General features: G+C 66.1%; 6 protein-coding genes across 6 annotated transcripts; 3 read left to right on the top strand and 3 right to left on the bottom strand.

The window, feature by feature from the left end:
- Nucleotides 1-2459: 2459 nt before the first annotated feature.
- On the top strand, nt 2460-5286 carry EMIHUDRAFT_194603 (nucleolar protein; the record flags this gene model as incomplete). The annotated part of the gene is made up of 7 exons (XM_005794340.1): nt 2460-2714; nt 2880-3119; nt 3414-3524; nt 3609-3938; nt 4400-4447; nt 4610-4821; nt 4890-5286. The coding sequence occupies 7 exons, from the start codon at nt 2460-2462 to the stop codon at nt 5284-5286; spliced, it is 1593 nt and encodes a 530-aa protein (XP_005794397.1).
- Nucleotides 5287-5823: 537 nt separating this feature from the next.
- Nucleotides 5824-6916, bottom strand: EMIHUDRAFT_95157 (hypothetical protein; the record flags this gene model as incomplete). The annotated part of the gene is made up of 2 exons (XM_005794341.1): nt 5824-6554; nt 6769-6916. The coding sequence occupies 2 exons, from the start codon at nt 6914-6916 to the stop codon at nt 5824-5826; spliced, it is 879 nt and encodes a 292-aa protein (XP_005794398.1).
- A 486-nt stretch (nt 6917-7402) lies between these two features.
- Nucleotides 7403-8944, bottom strand: EMIHUDRAFT_95158 (hypothetical protein; the record flags this gene model as incomplete). The annotated part of the gene is made up of 1 exon (XM_005794342.1): nt 7403-8944. One exon carries the CDS (start codon nt 8942-8944, stop codon nt 7403-7405), a length of 1542 nt encoding a protein of 513 aa, XP_005794399.1.
- A 717-nt stretch (nt 8945-9661) lies between these two features.
- On the top strand, nt 9662-11143 carry EMIHUDRAFT_431891 (hypothetical protein). Its single transcript, XM_005794343.1, has one exon. The coding sequence runs from the start codon at nt 9680-9682 to the stop codon at nt 10862-10864; it is 1185 nt and encodes a 394-aa protein (XP_005794400.1). The 5' UTR covers nt 9662-9679; the 3' UTR covers nt 10865-11143.
- Nucleotides 11144-12315: 1172 nt separating this feature from the next.
- On the bottom strand, nt 12316-13012 carry EMIHUDRAFT_194609 (hypothetical protein; the record flags this gene model as incomplete). Its single annotated transcript, XM_005794344.1, has 3 exons — nt 12316-12543; nt 12628-12768; nt 12839-13012. 3 exons carry the CDS (start codon nt 13010-13012, stop codon nt 12316-12318), a joined length of 543 nt encoding a protein of 180 aa, XP_005794401.1.
- Nucleotides 13013-13250: 238 nt separating this feature from the next.
- EMIHUDRAFT_194610 (hypothetical protein) lies at nt 13251-15416 on the top strand (the record flags this gene model as incomplete). The annotated part of the gene is made up of 8 exons (XM_005794345.1): nt 13251-13634; nt 13747-13992; nt 14116-14187; nt 14273-14389; nt 14558-14618; nt 14811-14907; nt 15006-15111; nt 15330-15416. 8 exons carry the CDS (start codon nt 13251-13253, stop codon nt 15414-15416), a joined length of 1170 nt encoding a protein of 389 aa, XP_005794402.1.
- Nucleotides 15417-17545: the final 2129 nt, after the last annotated feature.

The raw sequence follows: 17545 nt of genomic DNA on the forward strand, positions 1-17545 counted from the left end.
CAACGCAGCTCCTCGCGGCGCTGCTCGTGCTCGTCATCCCACGAGCGGGCTGGGAGGAGGATGGCGACGGGAGAGGGAGACCGGGGGTTGCAAAGCGTTGAGCTTGGCCGCGTGTGTTGAAGAAGAGAAACACCGCTTTGATTCTTACAACCCTCACCCGCCAAGGCAGGTGTGCACTCTATGCTAGTACTTGTGTGGGCTCACACCAACCGCACACCAAGGGCTTAATGCTCTGGCGAGATGTGAGGCGCATGCGCCCAACCCCAAGGAGGGGAGGGAGCATGCGTAACGACGCTGCTAGAGATGCCTTTCGGGGCCCAGAGATAAAACTTCTGAAGCCATGCGTGACCTAGTAGTGTCCCCAGCTATGGGCGTGTCCACGTTGGAGCCAGGTGTGGTGTGGACGCGAGAATAGCTCCGCCGTTCATGGAGGCAACCGATGCGAGTCGACTGGTGTGTGTCGTCGTGGCTTCGTATCAAGAATACTCACTCACTCACTCACACTCACACCACATCACCACTACACTGTGGGGGGCGGTGCCCGAGCATGATGTATGTGCGCGTCTGTGCGTGTGTGGGACAGACGTGGTTGTCCTATGCGCGGGGCTTCCCGCGGGGACCGAAGACGAAAAGCTTCGTTTGCTTTAGGAAAATCGCAAAAAAAGAAAAACAGCGCGCACGACGGCAGCTCGCCCCGGGGCCCCCCGCTCCGCGAGCGGCTGGCACAGGCAGACAGCCGCGCCAACCTGCGCAGCTCTCTCTCAAGTGTATATGCTCTGCTACGCCGCCGCCGCCGCCGTCCCGTCGTCCGACGCGCCGTCGCCCGCCGTGCCTGTGCTGCTCGAGGCGCTTCGGATCGAGCGTTCACGGGCGAGATCCCTCGAGCGTCGCCTCGAGGCGCTTCAGCGCTCCTGCAGCACGTCGTCGACCGAGGAGACATATCCGAAGCGTGCACAAGCTGAGGCTGCTGCCCGTGTCTCCGGCACGGAAACGCCCTCGCTGTCGACGGCTTCAGCGGTTCGCAGCGAGGCGCCTGTTCCGCACGGCCCGATGCGTGTCTGCCTGGTCCACCTGCTCGACGGACCCGGCGGGTATGACGCCGTCGTCGCCTCGGCCCGCAACCAGCGAGGCTCTGCACACGTCGTCCTCGATGAGCTCGCAAGCGAGCCGCGGCGCAAGCAGGTGCCTTCCGGGAAGCTTCCGCTGCCGAATTACCGCACTGGGTTGCCAGATGGCCGCTCAGCTCCCCTCCGACGCCTCCCCAGGCTGCGGCGATCGCGGCGGCGGCAAACGTCTCGCTGGCGGCAGTGCACAGCCCTCGAGGCGGGCCGACACTCGCGCCTCTGGGCGGTGTGTGAGGAGGCGCCGTTCGCATCACTGCTGCTGCTGCTGACAGGAGAGTCGCCCGTCGCGCGCTGGGCGGCGGCTGGCCGCGCGTGCGCCGAGGCGGCGGGGCCGTCCGCAGGCCTGGAGGTGCTCTGCGCGCTCCGGCAGGGCGTCGTGTTGCCGCGTGGCGCGGCGGGTGCGGCGCGCGCTTTCCTCGCATCGCACGGAGAGGAGGGAAGGGGCGATGGCCGCCCGCCGCTGCTTGCCTTTCCGGTGCAACGTCGCCGCAACCGCCCGATCTCGGCGACAGAGCTCGGATCGGATCTGTCGGCCACGTCTCACTGCAGGTGTGGAGCTTCGCGCCGCCGCCCCGAGAGGCTGGCTCGACCGCAGCGACGAGCGAGTCCGCCAGCGGCGGGTACCGCCCCCCTCTCGAGGGGCTGTACTCGCGGCGCGGCTGGCAGGTCCTGCGGAGAGTCCACCCCGCACAGCTCGCGCCGCCCGCAGGCGAGGGCCTCCCCCGCCCGAGAGAGCCGTCTCAGAGAGCCGTCTCCGAAGCTCCGAGACGTTCCCGCAGGTGGCGGCCCCTCCCGGCTCACGCCGGCGGCCCCGTGGCCGCCAGCCGCCTGGTGCGTGCCGGCGTGGGCGCCGGCGTCGGTCCGCTCGCTACCGATGCCGCCGCCGGTGGCGCAGCCGTGTGGGAATGTCGCGCCTTCGGACGAGGCGGCGACCGAAGTTGCCGTCTGGCTGGCGGACATGTCGATGCTCGCCGAGGCAGTGGAGGGGGGTGGGAGCGATGGGGCGGAGGGGAGGGGATGTGAAGATATCACGTAGTCCACTGCAGGCAGCTTCTTACTTGTACGCTTGATGACAAAAACCGACGTGTGACGGTGTGAGCGTGTGAGAGATGACACCGACCGGTCACCGCCGCAACACCGCTGAGCGCTGTGCCTGCGCTGTGCCACACGCCACACGGCGACCGCGCGGACAACCTGTCTGAAGTCGATTTTGACACGGCCTCCGCGCGCCGAAATCTCGCTCTTCCTCAAGAAGAAAGAAGAAGGAGGCGGCGGGGTCCCGCACAGGAAAAAGAAAATTCCCCCGGCCCGGCACGCGCTCTCCCCTGCAGCACGATGCCCCACCGTTTTCAGCGGCGCCAGACCGGAAGAGAAAAGAACGCCGACTCGCTGAGGCTGCCAGCCAAGCTGCAGGAGGAGCTGGCGCAGCACGGCGGCGACGGCGCGAGCTTCAACCGGCGGCGGGAGCCCTCGCGGAAAGACAGGCGGAAGGAAGAGCGGCGACTGCGGAAGCAGGGCGTGGTCAAGCCACGGCGGGGCGATAACTCTGGCCGTGCAAACGATGGTCCGGCGGCGGCGGCCCAGCGAGCCGTCAAAGCGGTGCCGCCGCCGCCGCAGCCGTCCCGCAGCGCCGCCGCAGCGCCCAACAAGGCCGGATCGCGCGGCGACGCCCGCCGGCCGGCGAAGCAGCGGGCACCGCTCCAGCCGCGCTCCGCCGCTGCCCCACCGCTCGAGCCGCTCGACGCGCACGACGAGCACATCGCCATGCTCGAGAAGCGGCTCGGCGTGCGCGGCGGCGGCAAGGCGAACCGCGACGTGCGTGCCGAGAAGCGGCTGCGGCAGGAGATGGAGGCGGATGGGCTCGGCTTCCTCTCGCAGCTCGACTCGCTCGACGGCGCAGCCTCGGGTGGCGCCCTCGCGGCGGCCAAGCGCAGCGGGGCGGAAGGCGACGGCGCAGCCCTCGCCGGCCAAAGCCGGAAGGCGGTGCGGCCGGCGGTGAGAGAGGCTCCGGTGGTGCGGCCAGATGGAGAGAGCGAGGAGGAGGAGGAGGAGGAGGAGGAGGAGGAGGAGGAGGAGGAGGAGGAGGAGGGCGAGGAGGAGGGCGAGGAGGAGGAGGGGGAGAGCAGCGAGGCGGAGGACGGCCTGGAGGGGCTATTCGACTTTGAGGGAGGGGAGGGCGACGAGGGCGACGAGGAGGGCGAGATGGAGGAGGAGAGCGAGATGGAGGAGGGAGAGGAGGAAGGGGAGGAGGAGGAGGAGGAGGCGAGTGGGGAGGCGAGTGGGGAGGAGGTGGACGAGGCGCCGGCGGCGGGTGGCCTCGGCAAGGCGGGCGAGGGCGCTGGTGCGCCGGCTGCCAGAGGTTCGGCGGTGGCGCCGTCCTCCTCCGGGAAAGCGCGCTACGTCCCTCCTGCGCTGCGGGCGGCCGACGGCGGCGACGCGGCGCGGGGGCGGCAGCTGCGCGGCTTGCTCAACCGGCTGAGCGAGAACAACTTGCCGTCGATCAGCGCCGAGGTTGCCAAGCTCCTCGGCGAGGGGAGGCAGCGGCCGATGGTAGATGAGATGGTGACGGCCGTGCTCGGCGCGGCTCTGTCCGAGGAGCACGTGCTGCCGCAGATCGCGCTCACTAACGCCGCGCTCGTGCGCGCGCTCTCGCCGGCGGCGCCGCACCTCGCCGCCTTCCTCGTCGAGGCGCTCGTCAGTCGCTTCGAGGACGACTACGCCGCCCGCCGCTCCAACGCGTGCGCCAACGCCGTGCTGCTCCTCTCGCACCTCTACAACCTTGGCGCCGTCCACTGCTCCCTCCTCTACGCGCTCGTCCGCCGCCTCATCGCAGCCGCCCACTCGCAGCCGCCGACCGCCGCCGCCGCCACCGCCTCCGACGGCTCCGCCGCCGCTGGCGACGCCTCCGACGCCGGCGAGCTCGAGCTGCTGCTGCTGCTCAAGCTCCTCACTGCCGTCGGCCCGCCGCTCCGGCCGGACGGGCAGTCAGCGTCCGCACGTCCAATGACGCGTCCACGACCCGCCGCATAGGCCCTCAGCTCCGGTCGGACGACCCCTCCGCCCTCGGCGAGATTCTCAAGCTGCACCACAGCCTGGCTGCTGGCGCGGCGGCGGGCGGGGCGGCTGGCTCGGCGCGCCGGCGCGTCTTTGCGCAGACGCTCAGCGAGCTCAAGAACAACCGGCTCCGCGCGGCGGCGGACGGCGGCGCGGTCGCGCGGCTGCAAAAGGCGCTGCGCAAGCTCTGTCCGGACAAGAGCGCCGCGCCAGCGCTGCAGGCGGGCTGGGACGAGCTCTTGCACGCCGAGCAGAATGGGCGCTGGTGGGTGGTCGGCTCTGCTTGGGCGGGACGCGCGAGCGGCGCGTCGGCAGCGGGCGCGGGCTCCGGCCTTGGCGGCCCACCGGGCGAGAGCGGCGGGGCCGGCCGGCGCGCGGGTGGCGCAGCCGCTGGCTCCGAGTCTCGGTTGCTGTCGCTGGCCTCGGAGCAGCGGCTGAGCACGGACGTGCGCAAGAGCATCTTTGTGGCAATCATGGGCGCCGACGACTATGTGCACGCGTCGGAGCGGCTGGGGAAGCTCGGCCTGAAGCGTGCGCAGCGGGCAGAGGTCGTCCGTGTCCTCCTCCACTGCTGCGGCGCGGAGGCGGGCTACAACGCCTTCTACGCGCTGCTCGCGGCGCGGCTCTGCGCGTCGCACCGCGAGTGCGCTCGGTGCTCCCGCTTCGGCCTTGACGGGACACGTCGATGACTGCCCACGATACGTCCGCTAGGTACCGCTTCGCCTTCCACTTTGCGCTGTGGGACGCCTTCAAGGCCCTCGACGAGGCGCCGCTCCATCGCGCGGCAAACACGGCCAAGATGCTGGCGGCCCTGCTGCTGCGCGCCGCGCTGCCGGTCGACGTGCTCAAGGTTGTGCGTTGGCACGACCTGACGGAGCGGGCGCGCTTTTTCTGGCAGGTTTGCTTCTGCGAGTTGCTCGCCGCCCCCGAGGCGGAGCTCGGCCGGCTCGTGGTTGCGCTCTGCGCCCCCGAGGCGGCGGAGGGCCTGCGAGACGGCGTCTGCGTTTTCGCCAAGCGCGAGCTCGAGCCGCTCGTCCGAAAGACGCGGCGCGATTTGGCGACGCCGCTCGCCCGCCTCATGCGCGACCTCGGCGCGGGCGTCTCATAGCCTCTCTCGCCCCTCGTGGCCCCATTTTCTTTTCTCGCTGACCGGCTTTTGTTTGTTCCGTAAGCCCTCATTGCAACAAAACGCGTCAAACCACAAACGTGTCACGTACACGGCGCCCCCTAATCTCTGTAAGCTATGACAAAAGCTCTCCTTCTTATATCACATACTTTTTAGGAGTCCAGCGGCCAGCACAAAACGAAACGAACAGGAACACGAGAGTCCTCTCTGCGGAATTGAAGGAACAAAATTAAAGCTATCCCAGAGTAGTGTGGTGCTCACACAGAGTGGCAGAGTGACAGAGTCCCCTGGACCCCCCCCCCCCCCCCCGACCCCCCCGCTAGTGCGGCGGGGTGGAACTGGAAGGGGCGCACGCGGGGCGCGCTCGGCGCTGCTCCGCGGTGGCCGGTGCGCGGACCGCGGGGGGCGCCGCCGTCGTCTGAATGTATCCTATATACCTTAATACCTAAGTGGGAGCAGGGAGGCACCACATCCGACCACGTGATGTTTGTGTGTCGACTGTGTGCATCACATTAGACTCTAAAGGCACACATACACACTCACACAACGCGCACACAAAAGCGTTCTTGATATACACACACGCAGCCGCGTGGTGGCCAGCCATCGCCCGAACTTGATCGTCCAGCGCATGGTCGGATGCTGGCCCGTCGGGGTGCACTGCATCGGCACGCCCGTCCCCTCCTTCGCCTCCTCCGCAAGGAACTCGCGTAGCAGCCGGCGCAGGTGTCGCAGATGCTTCGAAAGGTCGGGCCCGTGCGGCGAGAGGAGCGGCACCTCGACGTCGCCCAACAGGGCCTCCTCCTCTCCCCACTCCTCCGCCAATGCGTCCGCCAACGCGCTGCGCAGCACCCTGCTGCAGCCTGGGCGCGCGGCTCCGGTGGTGTTCTCACCCGCTGTGCCCACGCCACCGGAGCTCGCGCCACCCTCCCCCGCTCCGCCGGCCTCCACCTGCATGTCGCCTCGCGCTGCCGCTGCCGCTCGCTCCCGGTGCCACTCCGCGACGAGATCGGCAGACACGTCCTCCGCCTCTTCCCAGGTGTTCTCGTCCGACGCGTAGCCCTCCCATTTGATCTCGTACTCGACAGCGCCGGACTGGCCGCGCCGCTCGCCCCGCACCGCCTCCACCCGGAAGGCGCCCTCGCCCAGGTAGTTCTCATCGCCCCCCACTCGCGTGTCCCAGTACTCAGTCTCGCCCCCGACGTCTATGAGCTCCCACTCCGAGTCCGACGCCTCTCGCATCGACCCGCTGCCTCGCGTCGCCCGACACGGCCTCCCTGTGGCCCCGGCTGTCGCCGCCGCCGCCTCGTGGAGCCCATCCATGCCATCCTCGCGCGCGCTCTCGCCCGACGCTTCGGCGGCTGCCCGCCGCCGCCGCCGCCGCTTTGCCTTCCGCTCCCGCTTCGGCAGCAGCGTGTAGTTCGGGCCGGTCTCGGCCACACCCTTCAACACGTCGTCGGCGCTCACCAACTCGACGCCGGCCCTCTTCGGGCGGCAGGACGGTCCCCGCCGCCCTGTCGGCCTCCTCCCGCTGCTCGCGCTCGTCGCGCTGCCGCTCCTGGTGCGCCTTTCGCCGCGCCACCCCGTCTCCCGTGTGCCGCGCACGCTCCGACATGCGGGCCACTTCCAGTTTCCCGACCCTCGCGAACTGCGATTGCGGTTCGATCGGACGTCCATGTCCATCTCGTTCCTATTCGACGTTCTTGTCATATGCGTTTCCGGGTTCCGATTCGTTTCCGATTCGTTTCCAGTTCCCCGTCCCTGACGAAATCTTTGCGCTCTCCTTTTTACATACATATACACCCTGCCCCCCTGGCGCTGAGCCCACGCCAAGACGATATCGTGCACGGGCGGGGGCACACACGTGTCCACTGCCACTAACGTAAGCACTACGATATCCTTCTCGTCAGAGAACTTTTTGACGAGAGATCGACCCCTTTTATTTATAATGGAGAAGTGCGTTTCCGCACCCCTCTTACCCCTTTCCCTTTCCGTTACCCCTTACCTCGTTGAAAAAATCTTTCGCAGGGGGAGACCTAGGCAAGGACCCGAGAGAGGGACGACCCTAGCGCTCTAGGCTCCCCGTAGACAATGCGGCTTGTCAGTCGTTGACATCGCCATCTACCCACGGAAAGTCCCGCTCGATGCCACGGGCTTGCAACGGCACCGAGCTGACTCCATACACGCTCAGGTAGCAAAGCCAGCCCGTGTGCCCGAGGGCCATGCCCCAGTAGAGCAGCGCCATCACCGCGCCCGCGGCACAGAACCAGTTGACTACCGCCTTGCTCTTGATGGCCCTCGCCATCCACCGCATCACATGGACCATGACCGGGTCCTCGACGTAGTTCACAAATGCGGCCGCAAACGTGTACAGGCAGAGCAGAAAGGTGACGAAGTAGACGGCCTGGTTGGGCGAGTCGCGCGGCAAGTTGAAGATCCCGCTCGTGTCGCCCTCGTCGCTCGCCTTTGGCACGCCATCGAGTGTGGGCACGTGCGAGGTCAGCTCCTTGAAGATCTTTGCCCACGACTCTTGGAACAAGTACACCTGAAAGGAGACCTTGCCGATGCCAGAGAGGACTGGCGAAGAAACGAAGTCGATTACGGGCCCAAAGGATGCACCCTTGACCTGCCCGAGCTCCGTCGCGCGGGCGACAGCCGTGCACGAAGCGTACATCCACAGCGCAAACAGAGGCGCAGGCACCGCCTCGTAAAACACGCTCCTGCCCGAGCAGCGGCCGTGCACCACGCCCACGTCGATCGGCTCGTCGGGCGCGCAGTCGGGCATGACTCCGATCCAGCCGTTGCCGCCGGGGAGCGCCGAGTTTGGGAGAGAAGCGAGAACAGGCACTAAAAGCACGGCGACCGTTGCCACTGCGCTCCATCCGTACATCTCCTTGTGCCAGCCTCGGCGGCAAAGGAGGCCGCTCGAGAGGCCGAGCAGGTACTCTGGGAAGAGGAGCACGGGCGAGAGGTGCAGCACCTGCGCCAACTTCTGCCAGCCTGGATCCGTCGGTCCGTATCCGACCCACCACTGCTCGGCAGCCGGGCCCAACACACGCGAGGACAACACAAAGAGCGTGACGGCCCAACAGAGCACGACCGACAGTACGACGACGAACAGCAGCTGCCGATTGCTGGCAGATCTCAGGCATGGCTGGAGATAAGGGTAGGCGAACCAGAGGCAAACGAGCGTTGACACGGTCCAGCTCGTTGCGTTGATCATGCCGTACTGGTTGAAGCACGCTTGCGCCATCAGCAGGTTGGTCAGCAGGCCCTTGGTCGGCGAGCAGTTTGACTCGCCCTCCTCACCCCACCCGAAAAGGTTGTGCTCGAAGCCGCCGTAGTTGCACGTCGGGGGGAGGATACGCCAGCCGTGCTCGCGGTAGTATGGATTAAAGAGGAGCGTCACACCCATTTGGAAGAGCAAGGCGCAGTAGTATGTCAACCCAACGCGGCCAAAGCGGCGGATGTAAAAGCTAGTCTGCGCAACCCCGTCGAAGTCGCGCTCGCCGTAGGCATAGGACATCACAAAGCCACTCAGCACGATGAAGTACGAGACGGGCGCGTTGCCTTTCGAAAAGAGCGGCGCAAAGTGGCCACCAGCGTAGTCTCCAGTTTCGAGGGTCGACGCATGGTGCTCCATCACCACCCAGAAGCTGCAAAAGGTGCGGCATCCATCGAGGTGGTCGAAGCGCGCACGCACTGGCTTCGGCTTGGCCGACGCTGGCGCCGGAGGCGCTGCCCCTTCCACGTCCGTCTTCTCAGAGACCGGCGCGGCATCGCGCTGTGTCTGCATTTCGCGTGCAATTCGTGCAATTCGCGTAAAAATGGCTAATCGGCTCGAATCGCCAGACGGGAGGAAAAGAGCGCTATGGAAGAACCGCGAGGCCCGAAGCAACGGGCGCTGCTCCGTTCGCTGCACGCTGGAAGTCCCAATGCATGTCCTATAGCTAGTATTAATTATTAGAAGCAGGATGCGTATCAGTGCATCGAAGCAACTCCAACTGACTGCCTGAGCTGCCCGCGCATGGTCGCCTGGACGCGTGCAGCAGCCTGGCTAGAGCGACCCTAGGCCATAGCGAGGCCGGCCCGCACGTCCGTCCGCCGAGCGACGCTCGCTCCGAGATCGCCCGAGATAGCGCGGCGCGGCCCCGAGATCGCCCGAGATTGCGCGAGATCGACCGAGATCGCGCGGCGCGGCCCGAGGCGAGGTGGATGGGTTGGGAGCAAGGGGGCGGAAGTGATCAGTGCGGTAGAGGGTCAGATCGGGGCGCGTGAGCCGGACTTGTGAGCCGGGGGCCTTCATTTCTCTCTGCGTCCTTGCTGCGCTTGCTGGGCGTGCACCATGGGCGACCCTGTTCGAACATGGCTGGGCCAAATGCAGATGCGAGGCTTCGGGAGCGAGGCGTTTGACGCGGAGCTCGCCGATGCTCGAGCTGGTGGCCACCTCAACGAGCCGCGCCCATACATCTTGGACGCGCTGCGGAATGTTCCCATGAAAAAGCCGGGCCAGCAGCCGACGATTTTGATGATCAAGTGCCATTTAGCCAAAACCGTTGGCGAAATCAGCCTCCAACGACTCGTCCACTACATGGGCAGCTTCCCGGAGCGTTTCGTGCTCACGGGCGTCGGCGCCATGGCTACAGTGCGGGAGGTGGGCGGCGCCGACAATGCGGACGCCGTGGCCGCTGCCACCGCGGCCAGGGACGCCGAGCGAGGAGCGGCACGTGAAGCCAAGGGCGCGAGCTCACGCATCCACGTCTGGACGGGCGGCGTTGGCCCGGGCATGGGCATGTGGACGTGGGGGAACAAAAAGATTGACGACAGGGAGGGCGAGCGCCGCGACCGCAACCCCGCAAAACTGCCGTGGCGGCCGGCGGTGCCGGCGTCCACGCGCGAGGAGCGCGACGACAATCGGCGCATCCTACATCTTCTCGAGAAGCGCGAGGACTGCCGCAAGCGCAACGACTGGATCGGTGCCGACCGGCTGCTCGATGAGCTGCGCAGCGTGTACAAGGTACACCTCGATGACCGCGAGCGCACCTGGGCCTTCCCTCGTGACCCGCGGAAGAGGCGTGAACACGGCGCCCCGCCGCCGCCGTCGTCGGGCGAGCCGCAGGGCCACCGCCGCGACCGCAGCCGCAGCCGCAGCCGCAGCTCGAGGCGCGATGACAGGAGGACTCGCGATGAGCGGCGGGCCGGCGGCGGCGACGACCGGTGCGCCAGCGATCCCAGGTGGGACAGCGAACGCTGGCGCGTCAGCGGTCGTGACCGGCCGGGCGGCGACGACCGGCTCGACAGCGATGCCAGGCGGGGCAGCGATCATGACCGGCGGGGCAGCGAACCTTACCGGCGCGGCAGCAATCATGACTGGCGCGATGACGGGTGGGGCAGCGACGATCGGCGGGCCGGCGGCGGCGACGCTTGGCCTTCGCGAGTCTTGCACCCCGACAGCTTCCGCGAGTCTTGCACCCCGACGATCGGCGGGACGGCGGCGCTCGAGCGCGTCTCGACCGAGCAGCTCGAGGCGGAGCTGCGGCGGCGCGGCGGGCGGGCTTCTTAGTTGGGCGCACGAAGGGAAGGCGGGGCGGACACATGGCAGCGGAGCTTCCAGGGGCGCGCGTGTCGTACTCTCGCAACTCCCAACCACCGTCCTGTGCCGCACGGCGGCCAGTGCACCAGCCACCACCTCTCGCGCAGTCCTAGATTCCTCCTGCTCTGATCTCTCCCCGTCAGTGCTTGCCATTTACTGGTAAATGAGTGGTATTTACCACTTATTTGATTCTCCTAGGGAGTGGTATGGTATGAGCAGAGAGTGGTATGGTAAAATACCGAGCACAATACCGACCGCCCACCAGCCGGGCGCAGCGGCCGGCTGGGCGCCGGCCGCCGGTGGACCCCCCACTAGCCACTACGACCGCCCCCCATCCAGGAGAAGAGCGTGGCGGCCATGATGCCATCGCCATCGCCCGCCTCCTCCCCCGCACCAGCCGCAGGGCCAGCAACCTGGGGCATGGGGGCTCCGCCGCCGCCGCCACTCCCCATCACCGCTGTCCGCAGCGCCGACCAGCTCCGCCAAGGCAGGTGCTCCACACTTGGCTCTCGTAGCGCCTGCGCGAGCTCTGCGCCCACCACTCCTCGATGATCTCCTTCACCGGGATCTTTGAGGGGTCCTTCCACTCGGCGCCGAGCGAGCAGATGGTCATGAGCAACCGCATTCCTAGGACTAGCACATATGAGTACGGCAAACTGGGTGGGCTCAACCCCAATCTAGCCATACAGTCTAGCTACGCCGCCTGCTCCAGGCCCTCCTCAACTCGGCAACTGCCGCATTTGTTGCTTGCTGCTCCGCCTGACGATGCTTCCGCAGTGCGCTGTTGTGTCGGTGTAGCCCTCGTCATGTCCACACTGAACTTCTGCACTTGCCGCGCGTGAGGTAGCAAATGGCCTTGTCGGCAGCAGCCAGCTTATTGCGCCGCTTCTTTGCAATGAGCTGCTCGGATCGCAGAAGCGCATGCCGAGCACTGCCTCGATCTTGAAGATGAACGTTGGAACAGCCGCGTCGTCCGCACCGCAAGCCGTGCCTGGCGCAGCGCCGCGGCCACTCTCTGGCACTTGCAGCGGCAGCACATGGTGCGGTGCGCATACTTGAGCAGGCGGGTCGCGCCGCAGTTGGCACAGGGGCCCTGGTTGTATTGCAATAGCAATAGGGCGAGCGCGACGTCGAACCCGGGTATTTCTCGGGTATACCTGAACTTTTGCAGGTATACCCGGGTTTTACCGGGGTTGCCCCGAGTCGGGTGGTAAATTTTACCACCGTTTGATTGTTTTGTCCGGAGAGTGTTTGATTGTTCTGGGGGGCTATACCAGTAAATGGCAAGCACTGCTCCCCGTACTCCGAGCTGTGAGGTGTGAGTAATTAAATAAATAAAGGGATCTTCAATCGACAATCCGGCCCCTGGTCACTAACTACCCGACACACTAGAAGAGCGGCGAGAGTTGGGGCTGACTCACTCACCACACCGCTCGCCCGCTCCACGTGCCGTTAGTAGCGGCTCGCTTGAGCCGGACCGTCCCACTGACCCAGTGCACCATCGGCGGCGCATGGTGGTGGCCGGGCCGTGCGCGATATTTTGACGTGTACGCACCGCGCATGTTGACCGACGGCGAGGCCGGGTCGCGCTGGTCCTTCATCCAGCACTCGCCGCGCGTGTGCTTGTGCGCGTCGGGCGCGAAGCAAACCTAAAACTCAAGGGAAGGTGCTTCTCCGCACAGTCTGATCCACGCTGCAAGCGTGTGGCCAGTTGCCTCCTCGGGGCAAAAGACCCACGAGTTGCACTTCACGTGCGCTCGGCACTTGGCGCAGCACTCGGCGGCAGTCGCAACGTGCTGCGATGGGTCGAGACCCCAGTTCCACGCGCGCGTGCCATCGTAATCGGCGTGCATCTCTGTACCGCACTCATCGGCCTATCTGGCGTTCCGGGTCGTGACTCTTACCAGACTCTGCCTCCTCCTCTCTCCTGCGGCACTTCTAAACCGGCGGCCGCCAACTGTATCGATAGTAGCCGAGAGGGTCAAGACTTTCGCCGGCCGCCGCAGCCGCCGCAATTTGCTCCGCGTCTCGTCGCGCCCGCTTGCGAGCTCCGCGCACACCAGCGCACGAGCATGGAGACTGAAGGAGGGCGAGCAGCAGCAGGGCGAAAGCGCGCATAGACGCACGACACAAACGATAGCCGCCAACCACGATAGCCGCCCCACTTGACATCAACCTATCTGTCTGTGAACAGAGGCCCGGGGTTGTGCGTTTATGTGAACAGAGGACTTCGGAAAATCGAAACATAACGGAGATTCGACAAGATTCATCATTTCAAAAAAAGAACTCGGTCGCACTGGCGATTCAGTGCCCTTTCCTGCTGGATCGTCGAGCCCGGCATCGCGCATCGATGTATATGCGGCTCCCCGCGCCTGCGCTAGCCCCCGCCTGGCACGCCGCCAATGTTCTGGCGCGCAGCGGCAGCGTAGCCAGCTCCGAGGTCCGGCTCGACGACGCGGACTCAGCGCTCGACCTGCAAACACTGAGCTTCTTAGTGGGAGCCGCGGCGTTGTGGGGCACCTATCCGACCTGCGTCAAGCTGCTCTACTCGGCGGGCCCTCCGCTCGACCCGAGCATCGTTGTGCTTCTCCGCTTCATAATCATGGCCGCTGTCTCGTGCTCCGCGCTGTTCGCGACCACGCCGCGCTTCACGCTCCTCCGGCGCTACGTCACGGCCGCTGAGGCGGCGTCGATGGCGTGGTCGGAGCAGCTGGAACGGCGTGTACCGGCGAGCGTCTACGTGGCGGCGCTCGAGCCTAGATGCGGAGGACAGACCCTCTTCCCCGACCAGAGCGCGAGAGGACACGTCGTTCTGTGTTGCGCTGTGTTTAGCCGTATTCAGACCCTCGCAGGCGCTCGAGCTTGGTATCCTCGGAGGGCTGGGCACCTTCCTGCAGACGCTCTCGCTCTCGCAGATCCCGGCGCTCACCGCCGCGGTGCTGTACTCGACTGTCAACGTGATCACCCCGGCGCTGGCGGCGCTGGCGGGAGCGAACGCACAGGAGCGGGAGGTGAGCGCGCGGACGTGGGCCGGCTGCGCCCTTGGCCTGATCGCGTCCTGCTGGGCCCTCGTCCCTGACGTGGGCCTGCTGCCGCAGGTGCGGGACACGTCCGAGACACGTCATAGACACGCCCGAGACACTCGCGTCGCTGCTCTCGCCAGTCACGCAACGCTTCGCTCTCACCCGCCGACTCGCCGCCCGGCGTTTCCCGCTCCGCAGTCGCTGCCGGCGAGCGTCGGCGGCGGCGAGGGCACGATGCTGGCGGCGAGCTTCTGCTATGCGGCGAGCAAGGTGCCGCGGGAGACGGCCGTCCCACCTCGCTTGAGCCGTCCCTCTCCTCCGCTCCCTCCCGAGCACTCCCTCCCTCCGCTCCGAGGTGCGGCTCAGCTCGCACCTCCGCCACCACCCGCCCGACGACATCGCCGTCGGCCGCCTCGTCGGCCAGGCCGGCTGCGCCGCAGCCTTCCTCGGCTTGGTCGACAAGACGCAAGCCGTGCACGAGCTGCTGCCAGAGCAGGCGCCCCCCCCCCCCTCCCCCGTCCCCCCTCACCGCTCGCCCTTTGCCCCCAGCCCAGACCCCCCCCCCTTCAGTGCAGCACTGCACCGCAGCCCTCGCCGCCCCTTGCCCTCGCCTGCAGACGCCCCCCCCTTGCCCGAGCAGGCGGGCGGCCTCGCCGAGCCTGCAGACGCCGTCCTCGCCGAGCTGGTCACTTGGGCGAACGGTTTCACGCCGCAGCAGCTCGGCGAGACCGCCGAGAGACCGCCGAGAGACCGCCGAGGGGGCCTCCCGCCGCAGTAGCCCAGCCTTGCACCACCCCTCCCTCCTCCTCGCCTCGCTCCCCTCGCCTCGCTCCTCCTCGCCCTCGCCGTGCGCCGCCTTCCCACGCCTCGTGCGCACGCGCCTTAATGCACAGGCCTCCTCCTCGCCTCCTCCCTCCTCTCCGGCGCGGGAGCGACCTGGTTCCAGTCCAACGGGCAGCGAAAGGCGTCGGCGCCAAAGGCGCAGCTCTGGTGCGCGCCTGCCCGCCCCTCCTCCTGCCGCCCCCCTCCCCCCCTCCCCCCCCCTCGCCCCTCGCCCCTCCTCTTCACTTGGTCTCGTGTGGTGGCAGGTTTGCGATGACGCCCGTCTTTGGCGCCGTCTGGGCGTACCTCATTTTGGGCGAGGCGCTCACCTACCACGAGTGCACGGGCGCGGCGCTCGTCGTGGGAGCCATCGTCCTCTCCATCCCGCCGCCTCGCGACCGCAGTCAGGCGGCGGCGGCGGCGGCGGCAGCAGACGCGGAGGCGGAGCCGGCGGGCGGGGCCCCTCGCGAGAGATTGTGACGAGTTTTTTGCGCTGACTGTGCGTCTATTACATACATAAACTTAAACAACAAATATGAACACGCCCGGGGGCACACTAATCGACTCGTTCCTTGGATGGTGGCCGCCAGAAAAAAGGAAAAGTTCGTGAGAACGAAAAGCACAAAACGCGGAAACGAAAAAAGTCGAGCGTTCCAATTCTTGTTTTTCGGGTCTAACTCGTACGTCCACAGCGGCGTTCACAACGAAACATGATCGACGACGAGTATCGCTCCGCGCGCGGCCGGCCCGGCGTCTTTGCAGGCACGTCCGTCCGCCTGGTGCTGCTCACGCTCTGCGCGGCTCTCTGCGTGCACTCGGCGCTGGCGTGGCCAGCGGCGAGCATGCTCTCGCTGGCGCGCGCCTCGCTCGCCCGCGCTGAGGCTGAGGAGGAGAGGAGCGTGATCAAGCTTGGCCGCAACCGCGCGGCGGCTGCCAGCGCGCAGCGCCGTGCCGCATCGGCACGCGCCTCCAACACACCACTCGCAAACGGAAGCCTCGCCCACCTGTGCCGCACCCGCCGCCTTCTCACTCTCCCTACGGTCCGGCGGTGCACTACGCGTCGCTTAACGCTCGCCTCCCGTGCCATCAGATGACTGCCGAGCTCGAGAGGTTGCGTGCGGCCGAGGATGCGGCACGGACACAGCTCGAGGCCCTCGGGGGCGTCGACGGCCGCGGCCGCGGCGTTGGTCTTGGAGGTGGCGACTGGATCCCTCACGGCCTCGCGGTCCCGGTTGCGGGGCTGCACGGGAGCACGGCGACAGGGACGATGGCATAGGTCCTAGATCCTAGGGTAGAGCAGTGGTGCCAGTGGGCGATTGATGGAAACGAGGAAGACGGTCCGGGATTTCCGGTCTTTGATTTCCTCGGTTCCCCGCCCGAACCGATTTGAGAATCCCTAAAAAAAATCTCTGTGGCGGAAACTTGCGGTCGCTGGACGTTGTTGGTTTCATCTAGGCTGGGACCATGCTAGGCGCTGGCCCGCACATGTTCTGCAGCTTGGTGTGCCAAACTCGACACCTCGACACCCCTCGACACCGCTCGACACCGCTCCAGCACCGCTCGACACCACCTCGACACCGCTCGACGCCACCTCGACACCTCTGATGATCCTAACACGGAGACTCCCAACTATCTGATGATCCTAACACTAGAAGACACAGCGAGGCTGGCCTTTTGGAGGGCCCCCCCTTCCGCCGGACCGTTTCCCTCTTTCCCACTCCTTCCGCTACAGTGCCGCTACTCTCTTTTTCTTTTCCTTCTCCGGGCCCCTACCGTAGATCCCATCTACGATTCCAGTATTGTGTTTTCGTCTTCGCCTTAATAAATTTCTTTTCCATCCGGTCGAGAGGGACGCCTCATTCAGGCACGCCTTCCTGCCGCTCGTGCTGCACCGCTCTCCGGCTCAATTCGCCGCTGCGCAGAAGCCCACAAGCACCCGCAAGGTTAGCTCGATGGACGCAAGGTTAGCTCCATGCGCATCACAAATCTTACGAACGGTCGACCCATCTGGCATCAGAGCCACAATCCGAGGGTATCGCGCCGCAACCCCGCGCATTTCGCCCCAGCAGAGGCTGCAGCAGATGAGCGATGTGGAAAAAACACCACTGTAAAGTGGAGAGTACTTGGGGTTGAGTGGGCTTGCTTGCTCTCTACGCCAGAGAGCAAAAATATAACAAAAGAAATCTCCTTGGCGGGAACTCACCTTGTGCGAAAATCTTGCACTCTCTTCTCATCGTGTCACACGCACCCAGTGTAGAAGAATTTAAACAAGACAACTCTCTCTCACAGCACACAGGCTCGACACAGGTGCGAACTGGCGCGTGCTAGTACTATCACCGGCACACCACCGGAGCCGCCTAAGCGACTCCGTTAAGAACGGCAATGCACTTAGCTCCGTGCACAATGCCGCTGTCCCCGCACGCTAGCACCTAGCTCGTTCACCGTCTGCCACGCCACGCCCACGGCGGTGTGGAGAACGACAGACAAGCGCTGCATCTGCAGCCCGTGCCAGTTCTTGGTGGTCCATGTGACCTCATCGAGGTGCTGAGCGTGCGAAAGTTTGTTACTCAGCTGGTCCGCCGCCTGCCGAAGAATTCTGCGGACGCCGTCCCCGAAGCCGCCGAACGTCTCGAAGTCGAGCAAACGCAGGTCGCAATTCTTCTCCCGCGCGAACCGGTAGTCGCCCTTCTTGTAGGGGGCCGTCACAGGTGCCCCTGCCTCCGCCTCCGCCTCCCCCTCACTCTTCCCATTCCTCCTCTTCCGCCGCCGCCGTGTAGAAGAATCTGTGGCGGGAACTTCGCGGACG

Source organism: Emiliania huxleyi (genome assembly GCF_000372725.1).
Source record: "Emiliania huxleyi CCMP1516 unplaced genomic scaffold EMIHUscaffold_1, whole genome shotgun sequence".
NCBI classification, from domain to species: domain Eukaryota; phylum Haptophyta; order Isochrysidales; family Noelaerhabdaceae; genus Emiliania; species Emiliania huxleyi.